We start from the raw sequence: 21,726 nt of genomic DNA, 5'->3' as shown, positions 1-21,726 counted from the left end.
ACTTGCTCTCGAGGTTGTTTGCCGCAGGGGATTTGACACCGCCGCAAAGTTGCTTTCCAATAACACGGACATTGCCTCCACCAACAGCCTGAGAAGGAATTATTTCCGGAAGCTGCAAGTCCAGGCAGGAAGAGAGTGTGATTATAGAAGTTCTCTCCACAGGACACATACAATAGGTTAAACCATCTCTCGGCCCTGCAAAGTTCTTCTTGGCATCGCCTTCTCTTGGGATTGTAAGGCCAAAGAAAACTTTTAGTTTAGTTTGTGATGTTTCAAATATTTGTTTTTAAAGCCATTAATCACTCTCAGGCCACACGTAACACATCAACCTCTAATTTCCGCTTCGGGACTTTCATTTCGGACTATTTCCGTTCCTTCGGAACTTTCATTTCTGACTATTTCCATTCCTTCTCGCCTCGGGTCTGCTGAACCACAAAGGACGTAGACCCCATCCCCACGAGCCCCCGCTGCTCTCCAGTGTTTGTCTGAGGTATTAGGCGCTTGTTGCCTCGTTGGATTTAATTAATTGATGAATACTTTTATCCAATTAGTGCTTCCTCATGCAATTAATCAGCTGTCTGAGGTCAGCGGGTCGCTCTGTCAGTCTGACGAAAAGGCAGACATACGCAAAGAGTCGAACTGTGATCTCGAGCTCGAAGCCCATTGTTAAAAATACAACCCCAATTCCAATGAAGTTGGGACGTTGTGTTAAACAAATAAAAACAGAATACAATGATTTGCAAATCATGTTCAACCTATATTTAATTGAATACACTACAAAGTTATTTAATGTTCAAACTGATGAACTTGATTGTTTTAGCAAATATTCATTAATTTTGAATTTTATGGCTGCAACACTGGGACAGGTGGCCAAAAAGACTGAGAAAGTTGAGGATTGCTCATCAAACACCTGTTTGGAACATCCCACTAGCGAACAGGCTAATTGGGAACAGGTGGGTGCCATGGTTGAGTAGAAAAGGAGCTTCCCTGAATTGCTCAGTCATTCACAAGCAAAGATGGGGTGAGGTTCTCCTCTTTGTGAACAAGTATGTGAGAAAATAGTCTAACAATTTAAGGACAATGTTCCTCACAATTGCAAGGAATTTAGGGATTTCATCATCTACGGTCCATAATATCAAAAGGTTCAGAGAATCTGGAGAAATCACTGCATGTCAGCGGCAAGGCCGAAAACCAACATTGAACGCCCGTGACCTTCGATCCCTCAGGCGGCACTGCATCAAAATCCGACATCATTGTGTAAAGGATATCACCACATGGGCTCAGGAACACTTCAGAAAACCAGTTCAATAAATGACAGATAATCCCCAAAAAACACACATTGTAGGTTCTCAGGGAAGCGCGAAAAGAATATTTTCAGACTCGAGTATTCTAATGATTATTTGAGTAATCGGATAAAAGTAGATTTTGCATTGTTATTGGTTTTTTTTTCCACTCGAGGTCACCATCCTTATAGTCTACTGGCGTTTCTGTGATTTGAGTGTATGGCTTTAAAAGGCGGGGTTTAGCCTGGTGAGTTAAATTGGTGCCAGCGAATAAGAGTGTAGTGTTGGCTGGCTGATAACTGGCTAACCAGTCTGCATGTTATATGGATTTGCCGTGAGTTGTGGCCATCAACAGCTTGTGAATAAATGTGCTTATTATATATATATTTTTTATTGTTGTTTGTATTTTTTTTATTATTATTTACATTTGGTTTCTTACAATTCTACATGGAATATAGAAATAGGCAAATGAATCAAAATAATCCCTGCAAACTTTTTTTTTTTTTTTTGTAATCGAATTATTCGAATAAAAGTTGCAGCCCTACTAACCACTAATCTTTACTGCCCCACAGGTTTGTCCTTTTCAGTGCAAGACTGACTACTGTTGTTGATGATCAAGCAAAAACTACAATATCTGAAAACCTTCCCAGTTGGCCTACAAGGAAGTATACTTTTTGGACAGCTCACCACGAAAGCACCAAGAGCACAGGAGGAGGAAATATCAAAGGCATCGAACATTGCTGGATGAGCTGGCTGTGAAAAAGGGGGGAAATAATCTCAAAATCTTCTTTTTTTTTTTTTTTTCGAGGAAGAAGAAGAAGAGAGCTAATCTCTTGTTTGGAACGTTCTCGTTGAAAGGTGCTGTTATGTCATGTGAAACTATCGGGCAAGTGGGTCAGAGATGGAATCCGAGTGAGTGACCATGTTACAATACAACTCTTGGCAGGACAAAGGAATCGAAACTGACCTATAAGCCTGCATCTAGTATATAACTGAACATATTTGATCCCATGGATTAACAATCACCTCTTTGCAACGTGGACATTATTCCCGTCATTTTTTTTTTTATTACATGTCTACCCCAGCTGGACTTTTCTCTTAGTTGTTTCTATTTCCTGTAATTGGACATGGCTTCTCTGGGGAAAGTCGGCGCGTGGACGTTGCTGGCCGCATCGAGTTTTCTTAGCTGCTGGTGTGAAGCGTCGAGGACTATTGGTTCCAGCAGGGGGGAGCAAGGGGCCTCGTCCGTGGAACGGGTGAAGAGAGGATGGGTGTGGAACCAGTTCTTTGTGGTGGAGGAGTACACAGGCACGGAACCGCTCTACGTTGGAAAGGTAAGACGTCTGTTTTGTCAAACACATTTACAAAATGTGTTTCTCTTGAGGTGCTTTCATGTGATGATTGTCTTGCTTATTTCAATATTTCCCTTGAGTGCCCAGAAAGCTGTCCATTAGGGGGTGTAGCCTGGTTTTAAGGTCAAGAAATAAATCACAAAATGTAAAAATGCTTCTTTAATCTTTTGCCATAGCCGTGTCCAATAGAAAAGTGGTGCTTTGCCGCAAACTTGTGGCACCTATAACAATTATAACCCTTTTGAGAGGTGTTCAATTACTCTTGAATTGTCCCTGTTTGCGGCAGTACACAATCCAATACAGTAAATATGTAATGATTCATAATATCTTAAATCTTTTCTTGTTTGGGTAAGTGCAACATCAATAGTTGGTCCTACTGTATGTTGCTGTGGTGTTCAAGTTTGCATGAAACTTTAAATGAGCTAGCTGAGCTGCACTGTTTGTTTATGGAACTTTTGTACCAGGGATGGATCACCTTGTAGTTGTGTAGTGTAATATACATTTTGACAGCCCTTGTAAAAGTAACAAATATACAGCATGCATTTCTTAAGACAGGAAATACAGTCGGCTAACTGTGCTGAATGCTTACTAGAACTAGCAATGTTAGCACAGGTGCTGGTTAGCAGGTTTCAAAGGGGTGTACGTTTTCCAGTATATTACGACAAAACATACAAAAGCTTTCTATTGGAAATTTAGCAGGGTCATTTTGGAAACATTAAACAAAGTTGCAAATGATTGGAAATGAACTGCTAGCAATACATACAAGCAAATATTTTGTTTTCTCAAATTCAGATTTGTTTGCACACAAATTCTACAAGATGTTCTCGATTTTTATGAAATCTGGTCGATTCTGCAGATTTTTTTTAATTTTTAATTTTTAATTTTTTAACCCACATTTAGGGACCCGTTATAGATTAGCTCGAGAAAAAAAATGTCCGTTTAGTTCCCAGAAATTATGGTATATATTTATGTACTGTATGTCCATATACTGTATTTCTGATAGTGGATGCCAAGAGTCCGACATGCTGAATAGAATTGGAGGTCCACCGACATTACTGATAATGTAACTGTGTTTGATCTCATTATTTACAAGGCAGTGTCCTATTCAAACATGTTATTTAAAGTAAAAATGTGTTCCTTTTGTTGCTTAAAGGTACATCCTTTCAGTGTAGCAATTACAATCCCACAATTATATCGTGAATACTTATCTAGTTATACTATAGAGACAAAAAGTGCTGGCGCATTGGGAGGTTTGACGCATGATTGACACATGCTCGCTTGCAAGCCAATTATTGCATCATCTGTCTTTTCTATGAACACATACAGAACGTGACAGTGCGTATGTTTGATGCATGTCACCGCTTCTCATGAAAATGTACGAACTCAGCTGGATGTCGGCAATCGACACTTTTAGTGTCACGGAGGATAAAGCCTGAGCCGAGTGCCTCTCGGCTACATAATTGTGACATGTTTTTAGTTTGTTTTTTTTCTCTATTAATATTACTTCAGCCAAGTCAGCAGACTTGCCAAGCTCACGCTGTCTAACACCATGGCTACTCCGCTAATGAAATCTGATTTACCCATAAAAAGGCCACTCACGTCACATTAAACTGGCAGCTTGGATCAGTACATTTAGATAATGAATCCTCGCGGAGTTGAGCGATCCGAGAGCCATTATATTTCCTTTTCAAAATGTGCTTTTTTTTTTTTTATTTTTTTTTTTAGTGCGAGCAGATGACACGAGCATTCGAATGAGTGAAATATGGCTCCTTCTAAACGGCCGATAAGGGAAGAAGAAAAGTGACACATTTTTGTCGTCTTTCTCAAGCAGAAAGGGAATGCAAGTTTGATCGTGTTACGCGGGATACATGAATTGTGATCCTAAATATTGAACAGAGTTAACATTTACAAATGTAAAAATCTTTCACTCAGGATAATCCTGATAATCGCCGGTATGCATGATGTTATGCGAGTCGTTGAAGTTATGTGCTCCCTCAGTTCATTTTACTCAACTTTTTCTTTGGCATTTTGTAGCTGACACGTATTCCAAAAGAAGGACTAGCCTCGACAGAGAAGAGTAGAGCGGTTAACTAACTTGCACAGTTAATAGTGGTGGTAAAGTTAATTATGTTATTGTTTTACCAATAGCTACCTTACTTTTCTACGCTTGTATGCATAGGAAACGATGCCTGCCGCCAACAGCAAATATCCGAGGGATTTGTAATTTGCCTATAGATACTACAAGATGGCAGCTAAGCAACAAAAACTGGTTTTCTATTTAAACTGTTATATTTACTGTGGTCTGTACCAACCCAGCCCGACAAAATAATCAGCGAGGCATCAACAAGATGCATCTCGCATGTACACAGTCATGAACCCATGTTACATAGACGACTCGGTTGTCAATTATTCGACGCAAACAAACCACTGTCACATGAGACTCATCAATAGTATTTAGCTAGCTTACTAGCCTTATTAATACACTGGCACATGATATCACACATGGGCAAACAAATATGCACACTAGCACATTAAACGGGCATAAATAATTAAACTCACTTTTTGGTATTTGCTCATAATAATGATTAATGGCAGAGTAGACTAAAATGGAACATTTGCAAATACAGAACCGTGACTATGCCTGGGGCGCCACTGACAAATCAGATGGTGTACATTGTGACATTAAACATTCCGCTCGCTCCAAGGCTAATGATTATATCCGACGAGTCGTTTGTGTCATCTTTTCTTCTTGACTTCATCCTAGGTCTACTTCTGATCAACAGATTCTCTTCACACTATGACGTTGACATTATTTAAGCCTTCTGCTCACTTTGCCACCAATGACTCTCACTCTCTCCGTCTCCCTCTTTTTCCTGTCTGGTTGCCTCCCTGCAGCAGCTTCCACCTCTGCTGCTGCATCGTATAGTCACCTTGTTAACACTTTGAAGCAGAGATCTGAGGGGCTGACAAGCTGCAGCCAAATGTGGCAGGGCCTTCTCATGATTACACAGACTTAAATATGAGACAGCCAACTTGTTGCCGCTTTGACGCCCTCCATAAACCAAACAGGCGGAGGGGATCGAGCCCCGGCCACCTCCGCTCAGAATTCCTCCAAATATAGTTTCGATTTTCAACAACACGGAGTGAATGTGGAATGAAACATGTAAGCAGGTATAACAGCTATCACAGCCTTGGGAAGGCTTTCTCGTATATGTCTGTGAAATTTGCGAGGTGACGTTGGCACCAGAGTAGAGCTCGAGTGCATCCTAAAGGTGTCTGATGTGTGTCGAGGTGAAGATCTTCCACACCAAGCACGTCCAAGCACGCCTCTATAGGAAAGTGTTTTTACTCAAACTGTTTCCCCAAAGTTGGAAGCACAGGCCAAGGCTTAATAATCAAAGTTTAAACTGGATCTAATTCTAGAAGGGACAAGAGCAAGGTGGACAAGAAGGAAAAGATGTGCAGGCAGACGCAACAATATTGTCATTCCGTTCGCAAAGGTTGATTCAAGGCACCTGGACTGTTGTTGTATGGTGAAGACGTTTCACCTTTAATTTAAAAGGCTTCTTTAGTTTGGCCTATGGACTGCACCTCCACAAAGTGTAAATTGGTCAGGTCGTTGTTGCGTCATCTCGCTCACCAGCAAACAATGAAAAGGCAACCTTCTTCTTTTTCCCGATGATTGCTGTGTGGCTGCACGGCTCGTTGCCATCACCCAAAGGGGAAAGTGATAGCTTCCCTCTCCCCCGAGTCACCCTGTAGTGTGCCACTGTAAAGCCTCGGGCGTCTGTCCCTTATATTCGGTGCATGAAGTTGAATTTAAACCGAGACAAATCGCATCAACTCCTAAAGCTGCACTCGGATATGTATATATATGTGTGTGTGTTTCATTTATGGGTTAAAAGCAGGGGTGTCAAACGCAAAATTCAAAGCACACATTAAGTTATGGGCTGAACAGGATTTAGTGAACAGACTCAAACAAAATGTTTTTGAATATTTATCTGAATCAGAACGGCTGGGCTGGAATATTTGTCAAGAGTAAATCAACTGTAAATGTCAGCTCTGGCACTGCATTATGGGATTTGTAGTTTCTGTGTCTTCAGTGCTTCACATCGCACCATTTACAAGGTAATGTGGCATGTTAGGGAGTTGGAGGAAGGGGCATTAGCCAGCATGCTTTGCTGTAGTCACAATTATCACGTTTGGTTGCGTCGTCAAGGGTGACAAATGTTAGCGCAATTAAGGAGACTCTAGTCTTTAGCGCGACTGGTTAGCACATCCGCCTCACCGTGCCTGAGTGAGTTTTCTCCGGGTACTCCGGTTTCCTCCCACATTCCATAAACTGGCATGGTAGGTTAATTGAAAACTGTAAATTGCCCGTAAGTGTGTGTAAACATGTGCCCTGCGATTGGCTGCTGACCTGTTCAGGGTGTACCCCCCCCCCCCCCCACCCAAAGTCAGCTGGCATAGGATTTTAACCCTTCATTACTGTATTAGACCATAGCGCAGAATGTGGATTTCCAAGACAAAACATACCCTCACACATACAAACCCACATTCTGTTGACATAGTCACCCTTATTCAACATCAGTACTGACACATGGTTATCAATTTAGGAGCAACGCACCCTTGCCTGAAATTGTAAAAAGTGTAAAATTTTGCTGCATGCTTTGAATCGGAAAAAGTTGTTGCCATCTGTTGGATAAATGTGCTACCAAATAAAAATGGAAAACCAGTAGCCCAAGTTGAAGCCCTAATTTAAAATGATTGGATCGCATTAATGGGCTTTTTCTTTGCAGTTTTACACTGCAAAGAAAAAGAATAGTAATAGTGATTTAAAAAAAAAAATGTGATAACAAAATGACCTACTCCAAATATATTTTATGGAAATTCTTGGTGGTATTTTTCCCATAGAAAACTGTGGAGTTATGTAAACATAATGGCCTTTAAAATAACCAGAAATCTAATTAATATTTGACATGTATATTTCAGGCTGAAGTATTTGTAAAAGACTGACTCATTTAAAAGTGAAAAATAAAATAAAATAAATAAATATTATTTTTACAGCAGTCTTTGTGAAGGACCTCTTAAGGGTTAATATTGTTTGCGGGGATTGCAGTGGTGTGCAACTGCCCCGCGTCATACGGGAAGGTCTTTCCAATATTTTTTGTGTATTATTTTTCGAAACTGTGAGGGCACAAGGCTGCAATGATGTCAGTGGGCATTTTGATGGCTTTGTAAAAGTGGGACACTGTTGGAAGAAAACTATTGTTTGCTTTTGTGGAAAGAGGAAGCCACTTCTTAAGCTGAAGAGTTTGATGGGCAAATGTAGGGTGTCTGTTTCGGTTATGACACCATTTTTATTTATTTATTTTTTGCCTTCACATTGCAGAAAATCGCTTGCTTGTTATCGTTTTTTTTTTTTTTTTCCCTACTTTTTCCTTCGGTATGAAAATGAAAAGAGCTTGATGAAAACCGGCTGGCCGCCTCCTTTGTTTTCTGCTAAATCATGTCTTGGCTTTGACCTTCAGATTGCGGAGTAACATTTAGTTAAGTGTGTGTGTGTGTGTGTGTGTGTGTGTGTGTGTGTGAGTGTGTGTGTTTCTGTTCAAGCCGCCAACTCGAATCACTCCAGCAATGATAGGCTGACAGACGGATGGATATATCCAGCCCGAGGGATGGGGGGGAATTGCATCATGCCAGCAGAATAGTGAACTCTTTTGTGGGTTTGCGTGTGTTTGCGTGTATGTGTGTGTGTGTGTGAGTGTTTTGCACAGCGGTTGACCACGTGTGTGCATGTGCGCGTGGTTTTGGTGTGCGCATGTGCAGTCGTTAGAAAGTTGGTGCCAGCCTTCGTGCAATTGAATTAACGCACGGTGACAACATTTCACGTACATTGCGCTCGGTGCGATCTCATTTGGAAATGCAACGTTGTCGAGAGAAGCTGGGGAGGCGTATTGAGTGCCCCACATGGACGAATACTTTTATCGATAAAAGGAGTTAAGGTTTTACGTCGAGGGTCAAACACCTGCTTGAATATTTTTGCCTGACTCGAGGCAAAAACTGAAAGGAAAAGTGCAATAATCCATAATGGAACTTCTATTTTGGGAAGATGGTGTATTATCGGCTGCATGTTTGATCTCTTTCCAGAGATTTTAAATCGAGTTTGGATGAAAGACTCAGAGAGCTTCACCTGTTTCAGAATAAAAAAAAAAATGTTTTGGTTTTCTAGACCAGCCAATGTCAAACTGCAGTAACAGTGCCACTAGTGGGATGTGGGTTCTCGCTCGTGCTACGCGAAAGAATCAAAGCCGAAATATAGTGCGGTTGTATTTAACATTTTATTACAATACAGTTACATTTCTTTTTTAATTTTCCTATATTTAAATGCAGTGTTAATGTTCATACAGTCCCTAATGTTCCAGTGGCTTACAGTGATATTAAATGTACTTATTTGGGATTAAAACCTTTTCCTTGTTTTTAATGAACACTCAGACCTACTATGCTACTGCATGTTAAATGTTGGTCATGATGTGGTACTTGGACGGCTGGGTTTTTTTTTTTAGCTTCAAAATGTTTTATTGTCTTCAATCACACTGAATTTCCTTAGATTAATTTAGCAATGCTATCACTACATGCCACCAATAATGACATAAAGATCCAGATGCTCAACATCTTTACCCATTTTTTACTTTCCATACTGCTCCAGTCTATCTTCAGATGCTGTTTAAAAGAAAGTCTCTTATTCCCAATATGACTGTCATGCAGTTCAGGTTACAAAATTGATGCCCATATATGCAGAGCAATTGGAGAATGTTCTTGTTAAGTTGAGTTTAGGAGACGCACAGTGTCCCAGTATTGTCGCCTGGGGAGCTTCTGAACATCCAATCACATTAAGGAGGGAACTATCGGTCTGATTTATAATGATTCTTTTAAGTTCTCATTTCATCTACCTTTAACAACTACCGGCATGACTTTGAACACCTCATTTGGGAGAGCCGTCCATTGCAGTAAAGGTGTAAATTACCACCACAAGCGCAAAGTCTTTTGTCAAATCCTAAATGATGACTGGTGTTCCAATCTGGCGGATGAAATTAGATTGTGATTGCAATTAGGATGACGAGAATTGGGCGGGAGAATCGGTCAACTTGGTCTAACTTTCAGCCATTGAATTGAAACCTAGATAGAGTTTGATACTTGATACAAGTACTTTCGAAGGTCTTTCAAGGGTTTAATTTTGCTCACTTTTTATTCTTTTTTTTTTTTTTTTTTTGGGCTTCCTGGTTTGGCACTTTAATCGTCGTCTGTATTACCGTTACTGCTCTTTGGTCAGTTTGTGGTAGTTCAACCGAAAGAAAGCTATTTAGAAAAGTCCATCCATCCAATTTCTATAGCGCATGTCCGCATACAGGTCGCGGGAGAGCGTTCTATGACGGCAACGTAACCCCAATTTGTAATGCAGTGTAGACTATCACTAACCTACATAATGCAGTTGACTAAATGCTTTTGTCCGTGAATAGAAATCAAGCAAATGAAAAACAGTCAGTATGGCAGCAACAGCAATACGTTCTTGACCATCATAAACCGAAAACCCAGTACAGGAGACCACATTTTCCTATTTTGCTGTTGATTGTGTCTTGTTTTGACAGTGCAGCACTTTTTTTCACTCATGCGTATTTGAGCTGGTACACCAACCACCCCGCATTGCTGAACCAACGTCAGTTCGTACCAGGCAGTGGGAAAGTAGCATGACATAGTCTCCAGAGGTTCTAGATAATTGTGAATTGAATTTAGTAATTGGTAATGTTTACCGTTTTGACAATATGCAGTATTTTGTCCACAGCGATTGTTAACATTTACTTACACCCATCCTTTTCACTATACAGTAAACCTGTAGGGGGACACAGACCAAACACTGCCGCGAATAGCCAAAAAAATTAAATTGATGCCCCCCCCAATTTATTTTGAAATAATCTCTTGTTTTAAGAGTTTAAAAATGTTCTATTGTAAGTCGATCTTTTTAGGTAACTTACTTCCAGATGCGTGACAACCCGCGTGTATTCCGTCATTCACTTCCAGATCCACACGGACTCCGACGAAGGCGAGGGTAGCATCAAGTACACCATCTCCGGAGAAGGGGCTGGCACCATCTTCATCATCGACGAGCTAACAGGCGATATCCACGCCACAGAGAGGCTGGACCGCGAGGAGAAGGCCTTCTACACGCTGCGAGCGCAGGCCCGCCATCGGCTCAGCGACGACCCGCTGGAACCGGAGTCGGAGTTCGTCATCAAGGTCCAGGACATCAACGACAGCGAGCCCAAGTTCTTGGAGGGGCCTTACATCGGCAGCGTGGCCGAACTGTCTCCTATAGGTAAGACCGCAATGAACAACCAACTGTGAACATATAACCAAGGTATGTAAATACTGGCCCACGATTTGTGGCATACTGTTACAGCCTTAGCGATTAAACATTTACTGTGCGGAGTTTCACCATTAAGTACCTCTTAAGGAATAACTCCGCAAATGTGGTTTGATTTGGCGATTAGAAGTCACTGCAACCTCGGAAAGGGTCTGTCTGCTAAGTACAACAATGAGCGCTACATTTCTTTAAAAAAAAAAAAAACACACAGTTTTATTTTAACAAGCAGATGCCGCTAGCATAATGGATAATGGCGACTGTGGAAACGAACAGAGCAACATTTGTACCGCACAGAAAATAGGTGTTTTTGCTATTCCGTAACATGAAAGTACCAAAATGTCATCAAAATAAGAAGAAACTGTGTGCTTATGCTACCTGCTGACAAATAACAGGTACTGATTTCAGCAGTACCTAAAAAAAAACAAAAAAACACGTTACATGAAGTTACTGTCAGGCAGCCTACCATCTAACTTCTTAAAAACATCGTGAGGTTTTTATGAGGGCCACAGTATGAGTCTGAAATTGATTCACCTTACATTATTTTCTACGAGGGAAAACAACAACACGGAAGTGGTAGTAAGTCATACGTAAGTCTCAAGTCTTAACCTTCAAGTTTCAATCGAGTTACTGCGGCAAAAGTGGAGTCGCCACTAAATATCAAGCATGTTGTGTCAAGTGATTTCGTTAGGCAAGGCATAAGGCATAAGTCTTACAGCCTCAAAGTCCTAAAGTAGGTTCTACAATAATGGTTTGTACTCTGAAAAGTGCCAAGAAAGGCAATATGCTAAAACTCTCTCCTGTTGATGGGATGGACATAGGAACAAACGTGCAGCAGATGTTTCACGAAAATCAACCGAGTCAGTAGGGTGGAGGTGAGCTAACGGATGACAACAACATCAGTTATCGCCCGCCGCTACGAATCAAACGGGGAGGAGGGAGACGTTTCTGATTGCATTACTCCCCGATGAGCCGTCAGTTTGACCGTGTTCCGGCACAATCTTAAGGAGGGAAATGATTACAGGTGGAAATAGGAGCGGCACATGTGGGACTACTCAAGTGTTCCAAAGAAGAATTACTCAGACACCGATATGAGACAATTATTTATTGGAAGTATCAGTGAGAGGATGGACAGTTTACCACAAAATGCACTTCAGAAGCAGTACAAACACGTGTGTAGAAAAAGACTGGTAAAGGTATAAGTAAGGGCTCAAATCTTTAAGTAAAAAGATTACTTAACAGTCGGAAATGGACTTAAGGGCAGAAGTAAAATATTTAAATCATGTTTTACTGTCAATTATATACAATACCCAATCAAGCAATCAATCAATCAAACGATCAAGATTGCAACCCCAGCTGTGTCATCATCTGTGGAAGTTTTCTTTTTATTGTATTTACTGAAAATATACAGAAAACAAAACAATCAACACAAGATAAACTTGTGACAAATGGAAAAACAAAACAAACAAACACAAGCAATAATAAACTGAGGAATGTACAATGTGTTTGTTCAACAGGAGTAGGAAGAAGTAAAAAAAACTTCTCAGGACCTACCCCTAATTCTGCAAACATACCTGACTAGCATAATAATAATAATAACTAGCATAATTTTGACAAAGGTAAGGAGTAGAAAGTACAGTGTACGTGTTTTAAAATGCAGGGAGGAAAAGGTCACCAGAAAACTAAATAGTCAAGTTAAGGACAAATACCTGAAAAATGTACTTCAGTACAGTATACAAAGTATTTATACTTTGTTATTCCACACCACTGCACTAAAAGGAACATCTCCGTCCTTTTGGAATTTCTTCCTGCTTCCTCAGCGTGATGCCAACCGTCCTTTTGTGCATACACTGCTGTTTGAAGCCAAATGGAGGTTTTTCTTCTGTTCCCCCGTGATCTGTTGCTAGCTTTTTCCCCCCGCTCTAGAATATCAGCAATAAAGTCCCATTCACATGAATAAGACAGTTGTGGAACCTCAGATGTTGAACACAATCTTTCTCGGGAGATGTGGATGACACACAGAGGCACACGCACACACACACGCAAACACGCACACACACGCACACACACGCACGCATAAACACCGTTATTCGACATCAGTAGCGGCGCAAGGTTATCACTTCAGTAGCGAGGCATCCTGCAGCAAACAGTAAAAGCTGTGAAATATTTGCTGCATGCTTTGAATAGGGAAATAGCTGTGCTCTCTGGTGGGAAAATATCCCACAATGCATTGCTCTTGTTGACGATAAATGTGGGATCAAAAATGGCACTTTCCATGATTTTTTTATAGGAGATTATACTGTTGTATGACAGCATTTTAGCATAGTTAATTTCCATTTAAGTTCCAGAAATAGGTATAGGAGTAACTTAAATAAATAATAAAACACAGAGTGACACGTACCATTTATTACATTATATACAACATACAACGCATACAGCACACCAATCACACTGGTCAAAAACAAATTAATTAAAAAGCTGATTGTCCGTTACATTGAAGCACTTTTTTTTTCAGGTTTTATGCACCCATATTTCTGTACAGTACAATTTATTGTTTTGTAGGTTTTTTCGTGGCCTAAGACACCCAGTACAGGTCAAAGTTATTGTAAATAAATATAAATCAAGCTTGAAAATATTTGAAAGTTTCACATTTTATCCAAACTTACCACGCCGGCGTGCTTGGTCATGTTGACACTGTTGATGTACAGTACTCATCATAGGCGAGTCGCTTTCATGAGCCGGGAGGAATTAGTGTGCTTCCTACTTCCAAATCTGTTGCCGAAGGCAAACGGCTTGAAAATAAACTGTTACTATACCAAAAATAGCATGTTCCAGACTCCAGAGACTTGTATTTTGTATTCCTCAGAGTAAACACTGCCACTATGCCGCTCTCGCTCTCTCTCTCTGTGTGTGCTGCGAGTCTATGTACAATAGACAATAGATCTACAGGATCCATCATGAGATGGACGCCACGTCAGTGCTCCACATTCAACATGGCCGCCAACATAGGCACGGGAGGCACTTATTTTGGAAGTTTAAGTGACAAATGGAAACTTAATTGTGGACACATTGTTCAGTCTTGACGGTCTGTTTTATCCCATCGTTGTTATATCGGAGTCCGTTTTATTGAGGTTCCACTGTATTTACTTTTATCAATGTCTACTATTCGATTTACGATAAGCAAAGTTTGTAACATTTGATTAATAAAATGTTAAATTCTGATAGCTTTTGTGGGTTGCTTGTATGGCTTATGTGAGCTTTTATTTTGGTGACGCGAGCAAGTAATAACTTTGGAGCAAATAACTTTGGAGAACAGCAGCCAGTAATATTTAGGATGTAATCAGTAGCTACCTGCGGCATATTCAGTTTTACTTACGGTTTGTGCTTTGCCAGAGATTTGCATCCTACAGCTTCATTTACTTCTCTACGCCTTCAAACCAAACTAACACTTGTGTACATAGTGTGTTTGTTTTTCAAGGTTGGTTGAGTCCCCCGAAAAAAAGGAGAGGGCAAATAAAACAGGAGTGGCGATGATTTTGATGAAGTGTGAGGGACTCAGCCGGGTGTTGTTTTGTTGAAAAATATGCGGCTAATGAAATTGCAGCTCTAAATCAAATTTGCCGTTCATGCTTGATTGAATTTTGCTGAGAAGTGTGCATGTCTTTATGATAGGACAAAAAGGAGTGGGCAGGGGTGCGCATGAAGTCAGTCTGCATGGGTGGGCAGCGGCGGCTGTGTCCTCAGATAAACACTCGAAAAGGTAGAATAGGGAGGCATTCCCAAATATGGTTACAACAGCCAGTTGCAGTCTTTGAGCTCATTCGTGGAAAATCGCTTGGGTTCGGTGATATTTGTCTGTCTGTCTGAGGACAAACGCTTTCGAAAATGGATGCATGATATGTAATTATCACACACCCTTGCCTCATTGGTAGGAACTAATCTTTGCAAAAAGCCACAATGAGCCACTACCAATCTGCTATTAAACAGTTTCAGGGACAAATCAAAGAAATGTAACTTAGATCGGCCTCCAACTGGTACTTATCAGCACTTCGGTGTGGATTGGCAAAGCAGGTTTATGTGTCCAACTCCAATACATTTTTTGTGACGATCCATGTCCGTTATATTTTCAAGTGACCCATATCCGATATCACGACATTTAGATCTACTGAACACATGGATCAGGATAAACGATTACACGTGTGTCAATATTGGATACCAACAGAATTAAACACGAATAAATTCATCCAGCCACCTGTCCATCCATCCATTTTCTGTTGTCATTACGGTCCCAAGTGAGCTGAACCTTATCCCAGCTGAGTTTTGGTAAAAATAAATAAGTGTAAGTGGTTAGCAGCCAGGCTCACGGTTCTGAATGGCTTAATTCGGTTCTAGCCTTCCTTTGTGAAGTTTGCAAGTTCTCCCCATGCTCGTTTGGGTTTCATCGCACATTCCCCAAAGAATGCATGTTGGGTTAATTGAAGATTCTAAATTGTCCCTACTATAGGTGTGAATGTTTGCTGGGCTATATGTGCTTGTGCAATTGGCTAGTGGACCAGTCCCAGGTTGTACACTACCTACTGTCAACTGGGATAGGCTCTAGCTCACCTGCGACCCAAATGAGGTAAGCAGTATTGAAAAGGACTGAATGTAGCCAATGTACCATCATAGATCCCATTTAACATTTGATATCCTGCCTGTAGTTTTGTTTTTCCACAGCTGTTTGTTTATTTGCCATGTTGTTCAGATAGACACTCATTGACAGGCTCTGTCGAATCTGTCCAATAAATACTTTTTACAGATTAGCATGACTCTATAGTGTAAATCCAACGTCACAATAGAAAAAAAAAAAGTTAAGAGTTCAACATTGAGTTAACGGTACCATGAACCCATTCTGCCAGCACGGTGGACAACTGGTTAGAGCGTCTGCCTCACAGTTCTGAGGACCGGGTTTCAATCCCCAGCCCCGCCTGTGTGGAGTTTGCATGTTCTCCCCGTGCCTGCGTGCGTTTTCTCCGTGCACTCTGGTTTCCTCGCACATCCCAAAAACATGCATGGTAGGTTAATTGACAACTCTAAATTGCCCGTAGGTGTGAATGTGAGTCCGAATGGTTGTTTGTTTGTTTGTTTGTGCCCTGCGATTGGCTGGCAACCAGTTCAGGGTGTACCCTGCCTCCTGCCCGATGATGGCTGGGATAGGCTCCAGCACGCCCGCAACCCTGGTGAGGAGAAGAGGCTCAGAAAATGGATGGATGGATGAACCCATCCTGGTCCTCAATCGACATCCTCTACTGGTCTGTGGTTTCCTGCAGCTTTTTTGTTGTCCAATTTGTTTTTGCATTCCTTCAGTTGAGATTTGCTAAATATAGTATTTATACGGGGAAACGAGACAGCCGCGGCGGCATAAAGTGCTTTTTGTTGCCTCAAACAGTATGTTTTTTATGAGCCGTGCTCTCCAAAGATCTGTATCAACAGCAGCTTTTTACACAGTGCTTAGTAGCAGGTGGCTTACATTGGAATTCCATCTTAATGGTTATGTTTTGGAAAGCATCATTAATATTTGAACAGAAGCCAGCTCTTTCTCCCTCTGCTCTTCCCTATCAATAGTAAATGTTCAAATATTTATGCAGCTTGAGCGAGGCCTCTTGGGGGTTTAAAAACCCGGAGCTTTAAGTAATGCCACACTGGTATATTGCCGCGAATCCTCAAAGCTGCTAAATTAGAGACTCATGTACTTTTCAAGCATTAGAATGTTTGAGCTTTTCACCTCAATGTCTAGTCCAGATCCTGGTGGGAGATGATGTGCATGCAGTGCACATCTTATTGATGTATTAAAACATTTAAAAAAAAAAAAAAAGATTACAAATTTCTTTTTTTTTTTTTTTACTTGTTTGATATGGTTTCAATGGAAAGTTCCTGTAAAAGGTAGAATGTGTGTCAGGGCATGACATTGGCGGTCGTCTAACCATAACCCCAGATCCGAAACCCCAATTTCTAATCCTAAACCTAAATTTGAGTTCAACCGAACCCCTAATCCACCAACGCTGTAATGGATATCTAAGGAAGAGAAGAGTTAAGAGGGAGAAGTTATGTACATGTATAACATTTATTTACACAAATATGATGTGATCTATGTAAACACGAACGAAGCCGAAACATCGGATATTGTCGTCTTTGGCGGCTCTTTTGTGACATCTTGTGTTAATGCGGGAGTAGGTTGAGCATATACCGGATTGTTACCCGGATTAGTCACTTGGAATGGGGAAGGCTAAATAACCTTGGCTAGTAAACCACATGCTGCTTCACCAAGTCTAAAGACAGAGACATCAGTAACTAATCATATGTAGCAAGCGTTCATAAATCTTTATTCCATACCATAACGCATACTTCAACTCTCCTAATACTTCAGAAATACAAGATTGATTTTGGGGTGTATTTCCAGAGCAAGGCAGATGAGGAAGCCCTGTTTAAAATATATATATATATGTGTAGATATATATACATATATACATATATATTCTTTCTAAGCTTTCTACGTGTCGCAAAATATCCACATTTGATGTTCACAATTTGTTAAAATTATATCTCTCTAAATGTCATTCTTAAATATTTCAGGCATTAGTGCTTTATGTAAGAACAAGAACCCTGGTGAAGTTGAATAATCGGTGGAATTTTTCCAGAACTTTTAGCCGTTGCAATTTTCATCTACTTCTCCTCAGTGCTCATCATGAAAATCTCTTGAGTAAATAACTTCACAGTGTCGTCAAGCCGCTGTTGGAATCCGAGCTCCTTCTTCACTTTGTCAACATGAAAGCTGCATTCACGGGCTGATCGCACCTCTGTCGCTCTGCTACAGTGAGATAACCCCCGGCAAACTGCCGCCGTCCACATTAGCATGGCTCGGGTCTGTCATGCTAACGACGGATGACTTACAATCGATAGTCTCTGCCAGGCGTCCTTATGCGGACGACCGGTGACGTCCACGGACGACCGGTGACGTCCACGCGATGCGTTCAACCGCGATGCTTTGCCGTAAGTGATCGTCACTGATCCCCACGTGGCCTCGTGTATGAATCAGTGCTTACGTTAGCGACGGAGGAGCACCGATCTGGCAGAATGTGTGATTTAGTGCGACGGGGGCAACGGAGGCACCGACTAAGTCATGTGATTATTTTTCAGCAATGCTGGTCCAATCATGCAAGAAAGTGTGGACTATAGTTTGTTGTGCATTGTTCTGCCTTGTGGCACAGAATATAAAAGAGATGTGCTGAAATTTGGCACTGTGCCAATTGAATTATTTTTTTGGGGTGAACTTTTTTCATCTTTTGACAAAGAAGTCTGAAGAAGGTCATTGAATTAGGATGGAATTTAAAGTGGTCTTGAGCCAAATTGAAATAATTAAATCATTGTTATGATTATAAATTAAATCTTTTCATGCTGAATACGCCAAGTAATTGTCAAAGTTTGACACCGTGCTTCGCCCGCATTCTTTGACGTAGCCAAAAAAAAAGCTTTGCAATTTAGCGTCAGCCATCTGTCTAGTAGACCTGCTTCCTCTTGGGCCTCATTTGGGTGAGTTAGCTTGTTTGAGTCTGTCGAAGTAAAAGCCTAGGATTGCGGCCAAAATGCCTACTTCAAAGCAAAATAGCCAACGTCTTGTTAATTTGGGTGCGTGGGTCCAACAGACTTTTTCGTGCTAGACACGTGCACCAAATTTTGGATGCAATTAATGAAACTGGTATCTTTCCAGGGGGCACTGTTGGGAACCCTTATAATACAGGAGTGCCTTGAGATACAAGTTGAATTAATTCCATAACCATGCTTGTAACGAAAATAAATGTTCCCCTTTGAAATGATTGGAAATGCAATTAATCCGTTCTAGCCCCTCAAAACCACCAATATTTGTTTAATCTGTTTTTTTATCGCGGCACGGTGTCTTACTAGTTAGAGCGTCTGCCTCACAGTTCTGACGACTGGGGTTCAAATCTCGGCCCCGCCTGTGTGGACTTTGCATGTTCTCCCCGTGCCTGTGTGGGTTTTCTCCGGGCACTCCGGTTTCCTCCCACATCCCAAAAACATGCATGGTAGGTTGATTGACAACTCTAAATTGCCCGTAGATGTGAATATGAGTGCAAATGGTTGTTTGTTTGTATGTGCCCTGCGATTGGCTGGCAACCACTTCAGGGTGTACCCTGAAGTGGCCCGATGATGGCTGGGATAGGCTCCGGCACTCCCGCGACCCTTGTGAGGATAAGCGGCTCAGAAAATGGATGGATGGATGTTTTTTATCGGGTCCCCGTGTTCACGAGGGTTTTCGCCGGGTACTCCAGCAAACATTAAAGCTCCACATAGAGAGACCACAGTGCCATTTACTGTAGCTACACACCTATTTAAAATGTCCAAACCTTTGAAGTAATTCTTTAACAATATTTATTATGAGTAAGAGCTGATACTTTTTTATATAACTCTACACTTGGACAAAGCTTCCCCTTTTACACCAGACATTGGATTTATCTCAGCGCTGCAAAATATTGTCAGGCAAACAAATAGACGGTAATATACAGCTATTATCTATTATGTCGTGAGTTCAAAGGCTAAACAAAATTGGATTTACAACTTCTGTCAGGAGGAATGAAACATCTCCCTAAATCCTCGTCTAGATCTCAAAAAGGATCAATGTACGCAGCTCATTGGCTTTTATGACACGCCAACTTTCCCCCCCTCCTTTATTCCTCACCTTGTCTCGCTCCCGAGGCATTTCTGTGGACAGGGGGGATCGAATGAATCACGGCGGAAGTGGTGATGAAATAACTTTTCATGTGCAAACACCTCAGCTTTTACGACTTTACTAAATGATCCATAATGCAAGGCGGGGAGCAGTCAGTAGTCCGGCGCACGACACGCGGCCGTTAGACCCCCTCGCCTGCATTGCGCTCGGCTGAGGTGGGCACAAATCTCTTTTACGAGGCCGCCTCTTAAATAGCTGTCAGTCCCGCGTCTCGCGCACTTTTGCAGCGGATGAAACCATTGCTCTCATAGATCTGATAAGGTGTGGCCAAGCTAACATTAGAGCCAAGTCACATGTAAAAAAGACACACGCTTGCTGGGAAGGAACAAAGCACAAATAATTCCTTACTGTACTTTTTCAGATGTTTGTACTTTATTTGAGTACAGTAATCCCTCGTTTATCGCAGGGGTTACGTTCCGGACCACCCCTGCAAGAGGTGAAAGCCGCGAAGTAGTGACCACATTTTAAAAATTTATTTATTCATATTTTAAAGCTGTATGAACCTCCCTAGACTCTTATTAATCTTCCGGACACTCCTATTAAGCTCTACCATACTCCTAGAAACACTTCCTGTACTCTTAAACACCTTTTAAACTCTTAAACATACAGCAATGCACAGTAGTACTGTACACTAGTCGTACTGTATATATAAACACTATTTTATTCCTTGTAATGTATTTTGATGAATTTTTCCCCTTTTTTTCCTACAATTTTAATGTTTTAGGCTAGACAGCGTTTATTTTACCTCCATATAATTTCAGCGTACACTCAAAATAAATAATAATAATAATCAAGATTTGATTCTGGGGGACAAAAACCTGCCCTGCATTGCTATATAGCGAGGGAATATATATATATATATATATATATATATATATATATATATATATATATATATATATATATATATATATTATTAAAAGTTGGCATTGAGCCATATTTACAATATGCACAAAATAGAATAAAATACAAATTATACAGAATATTTTGGCCTGAATATAGAACACTAATATGACAAAAAAATACATTGTTAATAATTAAAATTAATTTGGCAGAGAAAATGGTCATATGAGCGGCTCAGAGCACAACAACACTCATTCTTAATACTGTACCATTAGATGCTATCAGTAAATAAAGTTTGTATGTGCATTACATGCCAACTCAAGAAGAGTGAATTAGCTAATTTTTAATGTAATGCCCTCCCTGTCAGCAGTAGAATCTGCATCGATATGACGCCAGCAAACACTAAGTATGTAAAATGTCTGGCTTTAATAATAACCCAAGTGCCAAACCTGCTGCCTGACTTCTGCCTTTTAATACAAACACAATAAAGAATCATTTGCATTTATATAGTTCTTCCAAGCCATCTGACAGTGAAAGCAGCCAGTAGCCCAAACCAGCGTTGGTACCTGGGGAAAATTAAGATAAGAGAGTAATCCAGTGGATGGAAATTCCTTTATTGGACTCAACTGCAGTCGGGCCAAGTAGTTTAACAACGAAGGCACCGACTAAGTCTCTCCTTCTGTCTGTTGCCATTAATAATAATAACAAAAATGTCTCTCCCGAAAATGTTTTCAAGACGGTAAGACTATCTCACTCACCTGCCCCTAACTGGTATTAACTCTTATCTTTATCTCCTTCCGTCGCAGGACTTTGAGAGAATTGAGAATATGTTCGGCGATAACGGAAACAACGGACAATTGACCTTCGAGTCAATTTGTCACCGAGCTGCATCGGGAAAGATTTGCAGTCGATTTGCTCAACTGACGCGAGGACATCTGAGCGAAAGCCTCGTGTAGCTCTTCCTACTTGCATCTAGCTATCATGGCTTTTTATGTACTGGTTAAAGTGGGAGCTTCCAAGGAGACCCTAAGGTGACATGAAAGG

The 21,726-nt window shown here is 40.9% G+C and overlaps 1 protein-coding gene across 1 annotated transcript in view; it reads left to right on the top strand.

The window, feature by feature from the left end:
* The first annotated feature begins 2,326 nt into the window (after positions 1 to 2,326).
* The window catches only part of LOC133408366 (cadherin-22-like), a 79,933-nt gene continuing 60,533 nt past the window's right edge, over positions 2,327 to 21,726 (top strand). Inside the window, exons 1-2 of the mRNA XM_061687173.1 lie at positions 2,327 to 2,617; positions 10,715 to 11,009. Coding sequence (XP_061543157.1) covers positions 2,411 to 2,617; positions 10,715 to 11,009 — 502 coding nt within the window. The 5' untranslated portion in view covers positions 2,327 to 2,410. The remainder of the gene's footprint in view (positions 2,618 to 10,714; positions 11,010 to 21,726) is intronic.

This window comes from Phycodurus eques, chromosome 10 (genome assembly GCF_024500275.1).
Source record: "Phycodurus eques isolate BA_2022a chromosome 10, UOR_Pequ_1.1, whole genome shotgun sequence".
NCBI lineage: Eukaryota > Metazoa > Chordata > Actinopteri > Syngnathiformes > Syngnathidae > Phycodurus > Phycodurus eques.
The sequence above is the reverse complement of the archived record's forward strand: the minus strand, read 5'-3'. Positions and strand labels throughout refer to the sequence as shown.